General features: G+C 36.5%; 1 protein-coding gene across 2 annotated transcripts; it reads right to left on the bottom strand.

The window, feature by feature from the left end:
* Nucleotides 1-947: 947 nt before the first annotated feature.
* Nucleotides 948-13089, bottom strand: LOC139962624 (interferon-induced very large GTPase 1-like). 2 transcript variants are annotated; one of them, XM_071962772.1, is made up of 4 exons: nucleotides 12970-13089; nucleotides 11473-11557; nucleotides 8790-9080; nucleotides 948-8477 (listed from the first exon to the last, which is right to left on the bottom strand). In XM_071962772.1, the coding sequence occupies exons 2-4, from the start codon at nucleotides 11552-11554 to the stop codon at nucleotides 3784-3786; spliced, it is 5067 nt and encodes a 1688-aa protein (XP_071818873.1). In that variant the 5' UTR covers nucleotides 11555-11557; nucleotides 12970-13089; the 3' UTR covers nucleotides 948-3783. The 2 variants fall into 2 exon arrangements, with proteins under 2 accessions (XP_071818873.1, XP_071818874.1); XM_071962773.1 differs by having other exon boundaries at nucleotides 8799-9080.
* Nucleotides 13090-15778: the final 2689 nt, after the last annotated feature.

Below are 15778 nucleotides of genomic sequence, written 5' to 3'. Positions count from 1 at the left end.
ATGATTTGTTTATCAAGATTAAGTCTTCTTGCCCCTGATCCCTCCTCCCCCAGAAGAAAAAGAAAAGTACAATCTGAGGTTGCATTCATTCAGCATGTTTAGTCAAGTCAGAGAAATTGTGTACTAATCATTGGATAGGCTATCATTAAGCGGTTGTTGGTAACCCCCCCCCCCCCAAAAAAAAAAAAGGATATAGGCTTGGTGGTACACCAACGTTCAGGAGAGTGAATCTCACCTTCATATGTAACAAAACCACACTTGCCAATCTTCCAACCAGTGAGACCGTATCACGATGGAGTTGAAGCGGTTCTATAACATGTTCCATCGATTTTCACCTATATGCCCATTTCAGCATTGTATACCACGTGAAAGATGTATGTCTGAATTAATGCAGGCTGTCGCGACTTTTATTCTTCTATTAAAAGTACAAAGGTACATTAATTGCACATAGACTTGAAAAACGCATGGCTTCGGTCGGTCACAATTCTCTCTGTACACGGAGACACTTCCACTTCATATTTTAAGTACCGTACCACAAAATCGACAATCCGTTCTCGAGAAAAGCCAATAAGTGAAACTATTGAAGTGACTTCTTTGTATGTTTGCAGTTATCAACACATTCTAATTAATGCTTGGATGCTAGTGACCGTGAAATGAACTGCTAAATTTGTAAAAATTCGATGTTGAAGCAGGAAGATTTCAAGTACCACGCTAATTTAAACCTTTGCTAGCTCCAATTTAAACCTTGATAAAACTTTGTTCAGTAGTTTATATAGTAGTTGAGTCTTTGATTAAGAAATTATCCAAATACAATGTTATTGAATTCTTCACGCCAATGACGTCATATAGTCGGCTGATCAAACCAAAATTGTTTCACATTTCGTAAAGTTGATCTAGTTTGAACCATTTTCAAAGTTGTTAAGACATTGCCCAAAGGAAAAGGTATCAACATATCCAAAGATTTGTATTCTCTTTTCTGCTTTTACAAGGCGCGATACACAGTTTTAAACTTAAAGCAAAGCAGTGTCTAATTTACCAACTTTTATTACGTAAATAAAAAATAGTATCAACATTTCAGAAAGTACACATGTATCATATAAAATCGATAATTCAAGTTTAAAATTGTTAGCAATATATACACTAGCAAAGTTTAACTTGAGTTGAGAGTAAATTGATGAATGGGAAGTAAGAGAAAGTACCGTAAACGAAAGCGATTCGAAGTATTTGAACATGTACGATATATACTTTCACACTTATACTACACCTCCACGTACTACAGAAACATTGAGAACATTAGTTCTAGCAAATGAAACTTGAAATCATATTTTGACGAACGGTATGGTGTAAACTTATTTCATGTACTAAAACAATAAATCAAATTTTGACGATCGAGCCACATATAATACACGAAAGATAAAATTAGTTTCTTTCGAAATGAATTATTTACATCGTATAGTACCATATACCAAAGAAACTCATGAATTAATTAAAAACACAAATCGGGAACTTATTTCAGGTACTAAACATTCAATGAAATGTTGACGAATCGAGCCACATATAATACACGAAAGATAAAATGAGTTTCTTTCGACTTCAACTATTTACACCATATAGTACCATACACCAAAGAAACTCATGACGTAATTAAGAACACAAATCGGAAACTTACTGCATGTACTAAACAAGCCAAATATAATATACGATAAAATGGGATTCTTTCGAAGTCGACTTTTTAAAAAAAATATATAGAACAATATACGACGATAGATGTTTTAATTAGGAACACAAAATTGAGAAATATATTTCATATACTGATACTTTAAAACATATTTTGACGAACGATCGAGCCACATGTAATACACGAAAGATAAAAGGAGTTTTTTCGACATCTATTTACAACATATAGTACAATGCATATACCATAGAAACTAATGACTTAAGTAAGAACACAAACCGGAAACTTATTTCAAGTACAGAAGCATTCCATTAAATCACGAACGATCGAAGATTATAACACGCGAAAAATAAAATGGGTTTCTTTCATCATCAACTGAATCATCTGAAAGTATCCGACTTCTATTTCCTTTGTTTTCAAAATCATTCTAACTTCTTCAACAATTAGCCCTGGTTAACGTCAATATGTTCCGAATAATATAATTGTTTGAGATAATAATAATTAAGAGTTAATCATATTAACAACAAATAATATATTCTATATCTTAAAAACGAACTTTAATGACGACTCCTGTAGCAGTATAAGTGCATGGACTATAATGTAAAAACAGCTTGATGCCAATATTAAACTCTTAACTGATATGAACGAGTACTATATTTTCGTGTGTTCTTTGTTATGCGATCGAGAGAAGTCAATTTCTGGAACCAAGTTTAGAAGAAAACCTGCATCTTTAAAACTGAAACAACTTTTTCAAACTAGCAATAATAGAACACCCGTCCATAATCTTTTCTTAAAACGATTAATTTGCAAGACTTGTTTCTGTAAGTTTGTATTTTGCGACGCATAAATCGTTCCTATTCCTATTCCTTTATTTTATTTTTATTTCACTTTGCAATTGTTGAAATTGTAATGACAATGTGTCAATAAACATGACAAAGTGGAAATCTTCCATCTGAAATCGACAAAAATATGCTGTCATTTCGAAATACTTGAATGTTTATTTCTGTTTTATATTTCTTTTTTATATTTCCAACCACCGAAACGTCCATCCACACCCCTCCTCCACCCAGTCCTATCTTTTATCAATGATTAATTCAAATCGGTGCATTAAATATGGTTCAAGTTCAGTCATACTCCTAACTTAAATACAGGACACTTCCGAAAGCTACAAAAACTTCTTAAAGGGAGCAACATCACTGTTCCTTCATACCTGAAAACCGAAGCCATGATGGTGACCTCTGACCTTAAACAATAATTTATGTTTTCTTATCAGGTACACGTTTTACACGAACTTCGCAATAAACCATCAGTAAATCAACACCCTTCATGTTTCACATTAATTTCAATATTTCCTATGGAATCATGTCAAGGTTTAAGGAACATGAAACTTTTAGATTGTGATAAGATGGCATTTTTCAAGGGTGGATACAATAAAAAATATGTACAAGAACAAAAAGAAAATGTCCCGTTCTTTACACTTTTACGTTCAGTTTATTTGAAACATGATATGCAGCTGGGCACACGGGAAGGGTCTGATATGGTCCATTTCAGGTCACACCATGACTCTATTTTCGCCTGAAATATTAGTTATTAATAATAATATTAATGATCAGCCAGTTATTAGTACGACGCTTAAGCGAGTGCTTCTGAATGTTTATGTCGCGAGGCTTCCAATTCAACATTTTAACTCATATTTGAAATCTTTTCAATTCAGACAATTATTACAGATGGAAACCCCACCTTCATATGACCCGACCGGGGATAACCCCAAACCTCCCGATTGCTAAACCTCGTTGCTTCACATGCCACCGTCTTTATCTATTCGGGCATATCACCAAAGCGCTAGTTTCAAGCGAAAGGCAGATATCCTTTTTTCGACCTTGCTCAAATCTGTAACCACCGTTAGACAAATCTATTAGTTTTTTTTTTATTCTTCATAATTTTGGAAGTGTGTCATGCAGTTATTAAAAGATGAGATCGTTTAATTAAGTCTTACCACGGCAGCTGCTTTAACACCGGTAGTGATACAGGTGTTTTTCTTCCCAGACATAACGCACCACTATTTATTTTGTGTCCAGAGCTTGGCAAACACATTTGCCGTGATTCGATTAGGGTGTCATGTAGGTCCTTTTCAAGCTTTGCAAGGCCTTTTTCTTTCCTATTTTAGTCCAATCATCAGGTATTTTAGCAGGCTCGAGATTGTAATGTTCTGCAAACTCGGTATTGAATCTTACCATTACCCACTTCCAGTACTGAGTTGGTTCGCTATCCTTGATGGGCTGAATAGACCAGTTCGGAAAATCGTTCTTGTATTCCTTGAAAGGCCGGTGTTCTTCTTGCTCTCCAAATCGGTATTGATTTTCAGATGCTACAGATGTTGTGCACATGTCTAAAACCAAATTCTTGCTTTCGGTGAACTTGCATCCGGCTATTCCCTGAGGGTAATGCAGAATAGCACTGTGGTGTTTATGATCTTTCTCTTGTAAATGGCACATAACCTTACAAAATGGACATTTTGCTTCGCACGATATAAACTGATTAACTATTTCAAGATGAGGCGCTTTAGCCATTTTGTCCAAAAACTCATTGGCGCTATCTTCGCCGCCTTCAGTGAATGGTAAACAGACAGCTTTAATGAAAGTTTCTTGCTTTGATTCTATTAGTTTCATGAGACACTTCGAAAACTCTTTGTAATCAATTGTTACGCCAAAGGACTTCAGTCCATTGAGAGCTGTGGCGTTGTATCTACAAGCAGCGTCAAATTTCTCTTGAAACTGATCAAGCCACTCGCAGAAAGGACCAGATTTCTTTCCAGAAATATCCAAGTCAATACAAATGTTGCGAACTGTTGAGCACAGCTCGGTGATCGTTTCGTTTGCAATATCAAGAAGCCGGGCACCTGGTTCATCGTAACATCGATCGATAACTTTCTGTTTCACCCATCTTTTGATGAAGGACTCTTGGTTTTCTACAAAATTAATATACTGCAGGTAATTATCTCTTTCTGCAAGATCTTCCAATACCGCTGCAATCAGTCTCTCTTTGTCAATAAATTTGTCTTGCTCCCTCATGTCCTTGACAATTTTTATGTTTAACCTCTGTATCGTAATCTCTTTAAATATGTGAAAGCAACAGTCAAACACCCGCGATGCAGTATTTTCACATTGACGAGAAACATCTATGAACGCCCGGAAATCTTTGAAAAGGTTTTCTCGTTCTTTTTCTACCAGCTTTGTCAAAACAATTTGATTTTTAATCAAAATGTCAGCAATATTTCCTGAAATATGTAGCAAACATTTGGAAACAACAGACTTTGGAATTTTTGGGTATCTCTCATCAGCTGCGAGAAGTTGGTTAATTGCGTTTCCCAGCCAAAAGTTAACAAGATTTTTATCAAACATCTTGCGACGACAGGTTTTAAGACACCCTTTGATAACCTTCTTTACAACCGGCTCAATCCTTTTAATTTCTAGTTCGGATGTATGAGGCTCTATGTAATCTTTAACATTGAAACATTTCTGATGATGATTGATATCACCTTCTTCTTCTATCAACTCCCGTATTCTCTTGTTTACTGCAGTCTTATCTGAAAGTTGCATGAGACTAGCTTGACAGTCCTTCTGTATTTCACTAGATCTCTTCAATTTAACATCGTGTTCTTCAATTTGCTTAGTCCAATCGTTCCAACATTCCTCGAACGACTGTCTGATACCTTTTTCTGACATCAATTTCTCCTTGCGACTAGCCTTACCTTGACGCAATTCTTGGGCCTTCTTTCGAGCCATTTCTCGCAATTTGACTTTCCGTTCCTCGATAACTTGAGTCACGTTTAATTGTTCCTTTTCTACGTTTTCCAGTTTTCCTAAGATTCCAGATTTAATTTCCGATGCGATTGCATCAACTTCATGTTTGAAAGCACTCTCGTGAATTATAAGTTCGTCTTCATTTGGATGACCTTTGATGTATTTATCTATTTCTGTCTTCACATTGTTGGAATATACTGTTAATTCGCAACCTAACTCTGATTTTAGTTTCGATACAGACCTTTCGTCTATCTCCACTTGGGTTCCAACTTCTCGAAGCTCCCACTCCAAACTGTTTTGGCGTAGTTGGCCCATCCATTTATGAAACTGAAGACGAAATTTGTCGTAGCTGAGGGCTCTGGAGCTATTTTGAAAATTAAAAACAAAGTCTTCTTCTTTTATTGCCTTCCATACGTCTTTCAATCTACCAATGAAACCATCTACCGTCAATTGAGGTTTAATCCGGGTGGTTTGGCTCGAGAATGTGCCAAAGATCAGATTCGCCAATTCAGTGACGGTCTCACTGTAACAGTGATTAGGAGGTGACATGTGACCAGTCCACAAGCATGGAACGTATGTAATATCGTTATCAGGGGTAAATGGGAAAACATCAGAAAACTTCTTGTACTGATCTGCAACATCTTCCTCTGAGGCAGCAGTGATAGTGGCTTTGTCTAGTACTTCCAAAATTTTATTCATATTCGCCTTGTTTCTGTCACATGCCGTGGTATCGGATATTCTCTGTTGAACAATTTGACAATGAGACTTCAGATTCACCCTTTTCATTCTAATCAGTGCATGCACCGCAATCTGTAAAATACCGATCATATCTTGACTGATCACTTCACCTTGAATATTGACAATGTTAAGGTCGGCCAGGCATAACGCTAAAGTTGCTAGAGCATTATCAAAGTCATATTTGTTGAGGAGAGCTCGGTCCGGCGATCGCAATCCTTCAGTATCGATAACAACCAGAAATTTAAAACCGAGCTTAGACGAATAACTTTCTTCAACTGGAAGAAGCTGCATGAAAAGTCCTCTTGTACATCGACCCGCACGAACTGGAAATCTTACACCAAACATGGCATTCAGAAGTGTAGACTTTCCACTGCTCTGAATTCCTATTACAGACAAAACAAACAGTTTGGGATTATCGAGCTCTTTGGAAAGAATTTCAAGAACATGGGTAACCCATTTTATCGGTACATAGCCGCTGTCACCATCCAGTAACTCCAATGGATAACCTTCAAGGAGCATGTTTGCGGCGATTTGCGGGAGTTTTGCAATACGAGGCTCGTGTGTTAGATCGGACCCATTGACGAATGATTCAAATAGTTGGCCAACCTCACGTAGGAAGTGTTCATATCCAATGTATTTACTACTGTAACTATGGCTTTCACTATAGAGTCGATCTTTTAACCGTGTTATTTCGTCCACGGCGGTCTTCTTTTGGCTGCTCTGCTTACGTTTCTTTGATTTCTTGGCGCTGTTGATTTCATCTTCTCTTTGTCGCAATTCTTTTTCTAGTCTGGTCATTTCATTTAGATGCGGTGTAATACTCTCCACTACCATTTCGTCCACATGCTCTTGGAAGTAAAACAAAAAGTAATGAAACTTTTCACGATCTGTTAGAATGCCTTCCAGATTTTCCAAGAATGTTTTCAATTTTTCCGACAGACCTTGTGCTTTTTGTTGCCCTCTCTTTTCCTTTTTTTCTTTTCTTATTTCTGCTAGCCGATTTTCAGCACAATGCTCCGACTTGAGACGGCGTTTATCGCACTTAACCCAGTCCAAAAAGAGTTTTTGTAATGGCAAATACTTTTCTTTGAATGCAGCGAGATCAATTTTGCAATCCGTTTCAAATAGCTTTTCAACACTTAATTTTGTATCCCTGCACTTTTCAATATTCTCGTCGATAATCACATCATCTTGTGGGTTTCCTGCAAATTCCTCTAACACAGGCAATTTCTTGGTTGCATTACCAAAATCTTTTTCAATCATTCCCCACAAAGTCTTACTCAACGGTATCCCTTCATCACTTTCTTTAACCTTGTAAAACAGCCAACCATCTTTAAGAACTGGTTCCTGTATTTTCTTGGGTATTAGGTCATCGCTTCTCTTCAAAGAAACATATATAACTTTTTGAGACATGGCGCGAAGTTTAGAGATGCTTTGTTTCATCTCTTTTTTGCTTTCTTTGGCAATAATTGCAATCACCAAATTAGCCATTTTACAGACTAACTTTGTCTGACGTGGAAAGACATCGCTATTTCCACGCATGTTAAGCACCGTTATAACTTTATCGACGGACTGAGACTGTTGCTCCACGGAGGGTATATACCACAAAGATTCAACTGTCCCTTTTGAAAAATGTGCGTTTTCGTTATAATCGTCTTTCTTGGAAAGAAAGTAGGAATGGTTGCGATTTCCTTGGCCCCTGCTAAGCATGTTATTGATAAGGATGGATTTTGAAAGCGGTAGATCACCAACTCGAACAAATGCAACGATAAACGTGGGCCAACTACTTATTCGTTTCTCCAGGAAGACAGAATCACCTGTTTTCCATTCCTTAATCACGCGACGCACAGCCCATAGCTTAAAAGTGGGATTGTCGGTTTTTGCAACAGCGGGCAGAATGATCGGCACTGCGATTTGACAAACGGAGAGCTTTTCAAAAATATATTGAGTGAGAAAGTCATCTGAACATTTCAAAATTGCATATACAAAATCACGAATACTTTTTATGCGTTCATTGTATGTTTCCGGTAATAGTGCCATGTAATCAAGAGACGTTAACTTTTTCAAAAATATGAAAGGTAAATCAGTTACTGGACCGTCTATTGAAGTTTCCCTTACGACTGTTACGTCTCGTAGGGTAAGATTTTTGCCGAGTCTTCCTTCCAGACCCACGAGTTTCAGGTAATCAACGAAACCGTGCGAAGGTGGACGAGCTGTATCTGATTCGTCGTCGGACGATTCTGGGGAGCTGGGAATGTGATCTATTAAGAGGAATTTAGAAAATGATTAATAGCAAAGGAAACAACTCTTGAGATGATGCTATGGCAGATTGTTTAATACTTTCATATGTGTCCATTCTAACTATATAACCGATACCCATTCTCGCCATTCCTTATTCTATAATATATTAGATATGTAGTTAACACAGAATACAATATGGAACCCTGTTTCTTCGTTATACTTCTTGCGAAAATAATAAGAAACTTATGAATCAAGAGCAAAGCAAATGAGGAATCCCAGTTGTTGTTTTTAAATATTCAATACAAAATATAAGAAAGGTTTGCATAATATACCGTATATACCTGCTTCTTCATATGTCTTTATAATTCCCAACCCTCTCTCGTGTTCAATTTTCTTCAGTGTGTCTTTCAAGAAAACAAGATTTTTTTCTCCCAGTTGGTCTCGATTCTCAAGTTTATTTCGTAACTTCGAAAAACACGTCATTGAATCATTGATACCCTCAAACTCGGATCGATCGGCTGCGTCCAGACCTGCCGCCATAGCTAGTTGACGTATGTTGGTTATCGTTAGACTTTGTTGAAGATCAAGAAGCATTTGGGAATAACTCCCGGGGGATCCAGGATCTAAGGAATTAACAAACATAAACTTGGCTATTTGGGCCTATGTATGTCTGGAGGTACAAATTACATTGTAAGAGCGTATATGATGAAATTGTATCATTTTGTTCGTCTTTCTAACGAAGAATGGAAAATAATTTAACATATTTCCAGTAAAACTACAATATTGAAACTTGTTTGTAAATATTGCAGTTTAAATTTGATAAACTGCGACATTTCAGATAATTTCTGTGATCTCATATAATTTAGTCACGATTACTTTTCCCTAGAAGTTCACACACAATGAAAACTGCGTGACCAGTGGTAAATTGTTTCCAGAAACTTCGATTGGTTGTTCTACACCGTAAAGTTAGTATCAAAAGGAATAGACTAATTCTCTAGATCATCTGTTGACGAAACCAGATGGTTTAAGACCAAAAGAAACTCATTACAAATGGCAACTGAATAGTAGGACATCGTTTCAAACTTAACCAATTGTCGTTGTCATTCAACCATATTACTAAGAACAATTTATATGTGAACTCGGCAACTTCATAGAATAGTTGCAAGGTGAATTCATTTTTGAGTTGTAAAATAAAGGCTAATCATAAGCACCCAGATAATAAAGAAATGCATTTAACTGATCATATCTTATCGAAGTTTTTCGATGGTTGAAGTTGTCATATTTTCCATCAAAGTGAACTTGAAGCAAGCAGGTGCATGTGATGCCATCAATCACTTCATGTTCAGAGAAAGTGGTTTGATTTTCTTTGTTTGAAGTACTCTGTACTGTTTTCAATGCAACGTCACCAGAATGGCTGGATGTTCATGTTATATTCCTCTCTGACATACCAAAACTGCTTTTGGACTATTATATTAATGTGACGGTACCACTTGTAAATGTTGTGTCTCATTCGTGGCTCTTATGTCAGAAGAACTGTGTCTTCATGCCTGAAATACCATAAACACAAATTCACTTATATAGTTATAAACAGTTCATAGTTTTTTACACAAGGACTGAAAGTTTAATAATCAAGCTCTTTAACCAAATATCAAACTATTTTATCAGTAGAAAATAACATGAATATCTGAAGTTGAAGAAATGCGGCTTTAATTTAAGTCTTTATATAGTGGTACAGTGTCATGTAGCATCACAACAATACTTCAATTAAACATGAAGTCAGTCTTAATGTTTCCATGAAGCATCACAGCAATACTTTAATTAAACATTAAGCAAGACTTAATGTTTTCATTGAGCATCACAACAATACTTCAATCAAACATTAAGTCAGTCATAATGTTTTCATGGAGCATCGCAACAATACTTTAATTAAACATTAAGTAAGTCTCAATGTATTCATGTAGCATAACAATGATACTTTAATGAAAAATTAGGCAGGTCTTAATGTTTTCGTGGAGCATCACAACAACACTTTAAATAAACATTAAGCCAGTTTTAATGTTTTCATGGAGCATCACTACAATACTTTAAATAAACATTAAGCCAGTTTTAATGTTTTCATGGAGCATCACAACAATATCTTCAATTAAACATTAAGGCAGTCTTTATGTTTTCATGTATCACAAACATAGCTAAATTACACATTAAGCCAGTCTTCATGATTTCATGGAACATAACAACAATACTTCAATTAAACATTAAGACGGTCTTAATTTTTGCATGGAGCATCACAACCATACTTCAATTAAACATTAAGTCGGTCTTAATGTATTCATGTAGCATCACAACAATACTTTAATTAAACATTAAGTCAGTCTTAATGTATTCATGTAGCATCACAACAATACTTTAATTAAACATTAAGCCAGTCTTAACGTTTTCATGGGCCATCACAACGATACTTTAATTAAACATTAAGTCAGTCTTAATGTATTCATGTAGCATCACAACAAAACTTTAATTAAACATTAAGCCAGTCTTAACGTTTTCATGGGCCATCACAACAATACTTTAATTAAACATTAAGTCGGTCTTAACGTTTTTATGGAGCATCCCAACCATACTTTAATTAAACACTAAGTCAGTATTTATGTTCAGTTTTCCGTTGCTATGATATTCACATATCAATGAATATTCATGTCCGACCCCATAGCCAGTCAAGATATATCCAATAGATAGTACATTTTAATGAACAAAAGAACACACTTCTTTCCACCGTATCCTTCACAAAGAAACACATTTCCTCCAGATGGAAGCCTCCAAATACGTAAGAAAACTTTCCTTGACATAATGTATGCATTTGTACTGATTTTAAGAGAGAGAGAGAAATTCTTAAGATGCCGGTAATTATCAACTTGTCACATAGTACCTGCTATAATAACTAGAAAGCGAGTCAGTTATCTACCATGAAAAGTGTAATGTAATCGAAGAATATCGTCACAATATAATGAAACTTACCACTCATAGTAAAGCTAGTACTGCTACACGTGCTAATGGAACGATCAGTCTTTATGGGTGTAACTTTTAGTCTTTCCTCCATATTCTACAATGTGATAATACAATAAAACAACATTCAAGATGTATATTTAAGAAAAGAGCCAAGAACGAATGTTATACTTTTTCTTCTTCCCGAAGATAATTATGAAGTACATGTAAACCGTGCTTCGATTAGAGTTACAATAATATATTAATAAATATTCATAACAATGAATACATATCTTGGAATACATATCTTAGTAACAATGTGCTTCATTTGAAAGTGATGGACAAACTCTGGATCATTTCTATGATGTTTATCTCAGCGTATTAACTTATAGAATGAAGCAAAACCAACGAATTACAGAAAAAAATCTGCTTGTTGAGTATGCAAATACAACGGAATTAGGTCTGTTACTTGTGGTTTAGATGAAATAAATGTTTACTGAAAACCGATGCACATGTAACAAAACAATCCAACGACCATTCATGTAATAGTGAATGAACCTCAGTGAAGCATCCAGCTCTTTCTACTCCCCATATCCCATCCAGATCCTTTCCCATCATAACCCCCTCCTTACAGTCGGCACAGGTAAGACAAAAGGCATATAGGTGAAAGAACTGATATTAATTTCTGTACCTTTTTTACTTTATGGGATTGCGGTCGGATTGCGGTATTTAAGGTTTGCTGTATTGGCCCCAAATATGCGAGATTTTCAAATAAGGTCACCTTTGGTCAAAATTCTTAAACTGTTTTTGTTATCAACCTGGAGGAAATTGATCACACTGGCACATCCAAACATCTTGTGTGTTCATTTAGAATGTCTGAGAACAATTTGGAGAGTAAAGAACTCCAGGAAAGTCCTTTTTAAAAACTTCTAGCAATTATAGCATGCTATTACTTGGGGTCTATACAGACTAATTTTAATATTCTGTTTGTATATAAACCTCTCTTACTATCCTTGTGTAGAAGTTGTCTATGTAATACTTAACGTATTGTGTAATTATGTACGACAATAAACTACCAGCACACGAAAGCTATTTATTATTCTTTTATCTTTTGCCTTCCACGTTTCGTCCCTCAAAAACTCCCTCCCCTCCCCCCCCCCCGCCCCTGCCCAAAGTGATGTGCATTTTATGCGGGTGCAATTTTCACTTACCATTATTGGCCCACAAGCAGCTTGCCTGTCCACTATATTCCCTCCCTCATCCACCCACTCCCCCTCCCCCCTCCCTTTCCGCTCTGGAAGTTTTGGTGCGGCCATGCACAACCCAGAAGGAACCTTCATAGACACGTGTTATGGCAATGGTGGAAGACGTTACAGCTTTAATGTCGCTTAACATAGGCCTACGAATATTTCATACAGAAGCATAAGAGAATTAAGCCTACTCCGACATAACTGCAAACTTCTTGCTCAATAATGCTCTAGTCTAAATTAGAGGTGAATAGCTCATAAATAGTCAACTATCAATGCTTACCTTGAATTTTATAAAGTTCGGCAAATAAAAAGGTTACAGTAACATGATATATGGAACCAAATAACGTCTACATCCATGAAAATGCATTTGAATACTCACACGATGCATGTCGGTATAGGCAGTATGGCAAATTATGTTGCCACGTACTCTATACGTGCTACATTTAGGCGGCAACAATCAACATCGATCTCATATTTATATAGAAAACGGAAAATCCCGTGAACTTGGTTTCATTGTAGTTGCGCAAGGTTCTAGTCAGGGTTTACCATGTCAGTGTTACACATGCGTCATTTGTCGTTTGGTTATACGGAATCCATCAATGCATAGGACAAACAAATAAAGTATACATGCTCACCTTAAATAACGAAAGCTAAATGTGAATAATTGAAAAGACGGTCACTGAGTAACTGTGAACGAATGAAGTGTCGTTCTTGAGTAGCAGGTACACAAAGATAATAGTTACCAACACGGGTAGGAGAGATGGGTTGGGTTGGGGAAGGGAACACGGGGGTGTTTGGACTTAGTATACTTACCAACAAGTAAATCATGCTTTGGTATATATCGACATCAAGATAAGAGCTGCGATGAATGTTTGTGTTTGGATTGAAGTTAGATTCTAAAAAAAAAACTATTATGGTCATGATGCAAAATGTAACAGATGGTTTATATATTATAATAAGTGCACTACCCACGTTCAGTATGCCTACGGTATTTACTAGGCCTGAAAATAACACCCGAGTCGAATTTGGTAAGGTAATTTCAATTCTGATGGGTTCTTATTATATTAAAAACGAAATTATATGATAAACATAGACAGGCTGAGTTTGTAGCACAAGTTTATACTTGGGTGTACTTCTAATTTGAATGATTCCGCTTAATTCCTTCAAATATGTATATTTCATTGTAATGACCGTTCACCAGTCCAGATCTATTGTTCAAGTTACTATATCTACCAAAAAATGAAGTTAAGTTAAGTAAACGTAACCACATTTTCAATGTTTCGTATTAGCTGAGCAACTTATTAAGAAGAAAAAAAGCAGTCCTGAAAGAACCTTAGTGCGAAAAGCAAAGATTACTGCAATATGCTAGACAATAACCTGTTTTGTGATTACGTGTGCGAAACCATATTATTTCTGATCGCAATGATTTACAGGCAACATTACCCTCAGCTCTTAATTTGATTTAAAAAAAATTATTACATCTATATTCTAGCCGTTGGTTGCCACTCTTTTTATATTTGAAAGAAAAACGTATGTTGTTTCTTCTTCGCCTTCTTCTCCTTTTGTATAGCCTAGTCTACATTAGATAAAGCTTCCTGATGAATAGTGAACTTGTCTAAGCTAGACGACAGAGAGTGAGACTGTTATCTATAGCGAGATCGTTTTAATGTGTTTTCTTTATTTGTGTGTCCATGGTTACTAGTTCATAACCAATGTATTTCAAACACTGTCTTAAAACGGAAGTTGTTTTGCTTGTGAATATGCTGGCAAGACTTTACATGGACAGTATCAGATATAATTAATATTTCACTGACATCTTTAAGGTATATTCCTGCATGCTCTATGTGATCATAAATGTACGCGTCATGTGTCTAGTACCTAAAAGAGCAGATTATATTATAGCATCTTAATATAAAAACGACACAATTGAGGCATTTTACCATTGTAAAGATTTGGGACACTTTAGACCTAGGTCATAACCTCTTCACACCCTTACTCATGGCTGCGGTAAAATAACCATGAGATCCACTGGATGGTTTCAGTTTCCTAGTAAAGCGACGTAAAGAATGCGAAGTTTCTTAGTTTGTAAATATAAATCGCTAATAAATAAACTGCATCGACTGGCGAACTTTCTGCGACCCTCCTACGTTTGGAGATGAAAGCATACAATGACGTTGACTGTGACGTCAACGTTGGTAAATAAGAAACAACTCTGAGTTCGCGGATTGGTATGCACTTAAAAACAATAGCCACATCTCAGCATAAAAAATTAGTGGGTGGGTGGGGGTGGGTGTGGGGAGACGTAATATGCATGGAGCGGGGGGAGAGAGGTGAACGATTATGGGCCTTACGATAATACGAACCCCACATTCGTTGTTGAGTGGCGATGATGGCAAATTTACGAAACATATGTATTGTTGTGGGTATGTTCCTTCGCATAAAGAGTGACTGTAAGTGGAAGGTATGCCTGGTTATTTAGACAAATTTGGAGGCAAACAACGTTACAAAGATTTTTTAAGTTATATACGCAAAGCGATGCCGTATCAGTGGAGATACATTTAGTGACAAGACAGAAACACCCTTTCTCTACCCTCGCTGACCTCTCTTGATTCAGTATTTTGTGTGCGTGTATGTACGTGTGTAGGTGCGTGCGTGTGTGTTGAGCACCCCTGTTCTGAAACGCTTGATAATTACGAACATATTTTTACTTGAAAGTGAGCAATGTTGAGCACCAGTGGCGGAGCGTCCATACAGTCAGGGGGCGGATGCCCCCCTGACGGACTCAAAAGGACTACTGGCGCCCTTTTCAGCTTTTTAATACTTTTTACTTATTCGCGATTATTGACTTTTTTATTGCGCTCTCATCTACCTATTGACATTTGTCACATTCTGTTGGTGTAATTTTCTGACAAAATGGCGATGACACTTATTTATTCTTCGTTTATTTGCAAAATAGCAAGACCCGGAAAGGGTCATTTCTCGCGATCTAGAGAGTATCTTTACTCAAGAAAATTCTGTACGCTCCGCGCCAACCTGTGGTGGCGCTCCGCTTAGATAGTGTCGAAAGCGCCCCTACAGACCATTCTTGC

This window comes from Apostichopus japonicus, chromosome 21 (assembly GCF_037975245.1).
Source record: "Apostichopus japonicus isolate 1M-3 chromosome 21, ASM3797524v1, whole genome shotgun sequence".
Taxonomy (NCBI): Eukaryota; Metazoa; Echinodermata; class Holothuroidea; order Aspidochirotida; family Stichopodidae; genus Apostichopus; species Apostichopus japonicus.
Note: the sequence above shows the minus strand (reverse complement) of the source record. Positions and strands in the feature narration are given on the sequence as shown.

Coding starts and splice junctions, on each gene's coding strand:
- LOC139962624 (XM_071962772.1), bottom strand. CDS start 11,554: ATGGAGGAAAGACTAAAAGTTACACCCATAAAGACTGATCGTTCCATT. Junction 9,081..11,472: donor TACTAGCTTTACTATGAGTG/GTAAGTTTCATT, acceptor TTAATTCCTTAG/ATCCTGGATCCCCCGGGAGT. Junction 8,478..8,789: donor TGAAGAAGCAGGTATATACG/GTATATTATGCA, acceptor TCCTCTTAATAG/ATCACATTCCCAGCTCCCCA.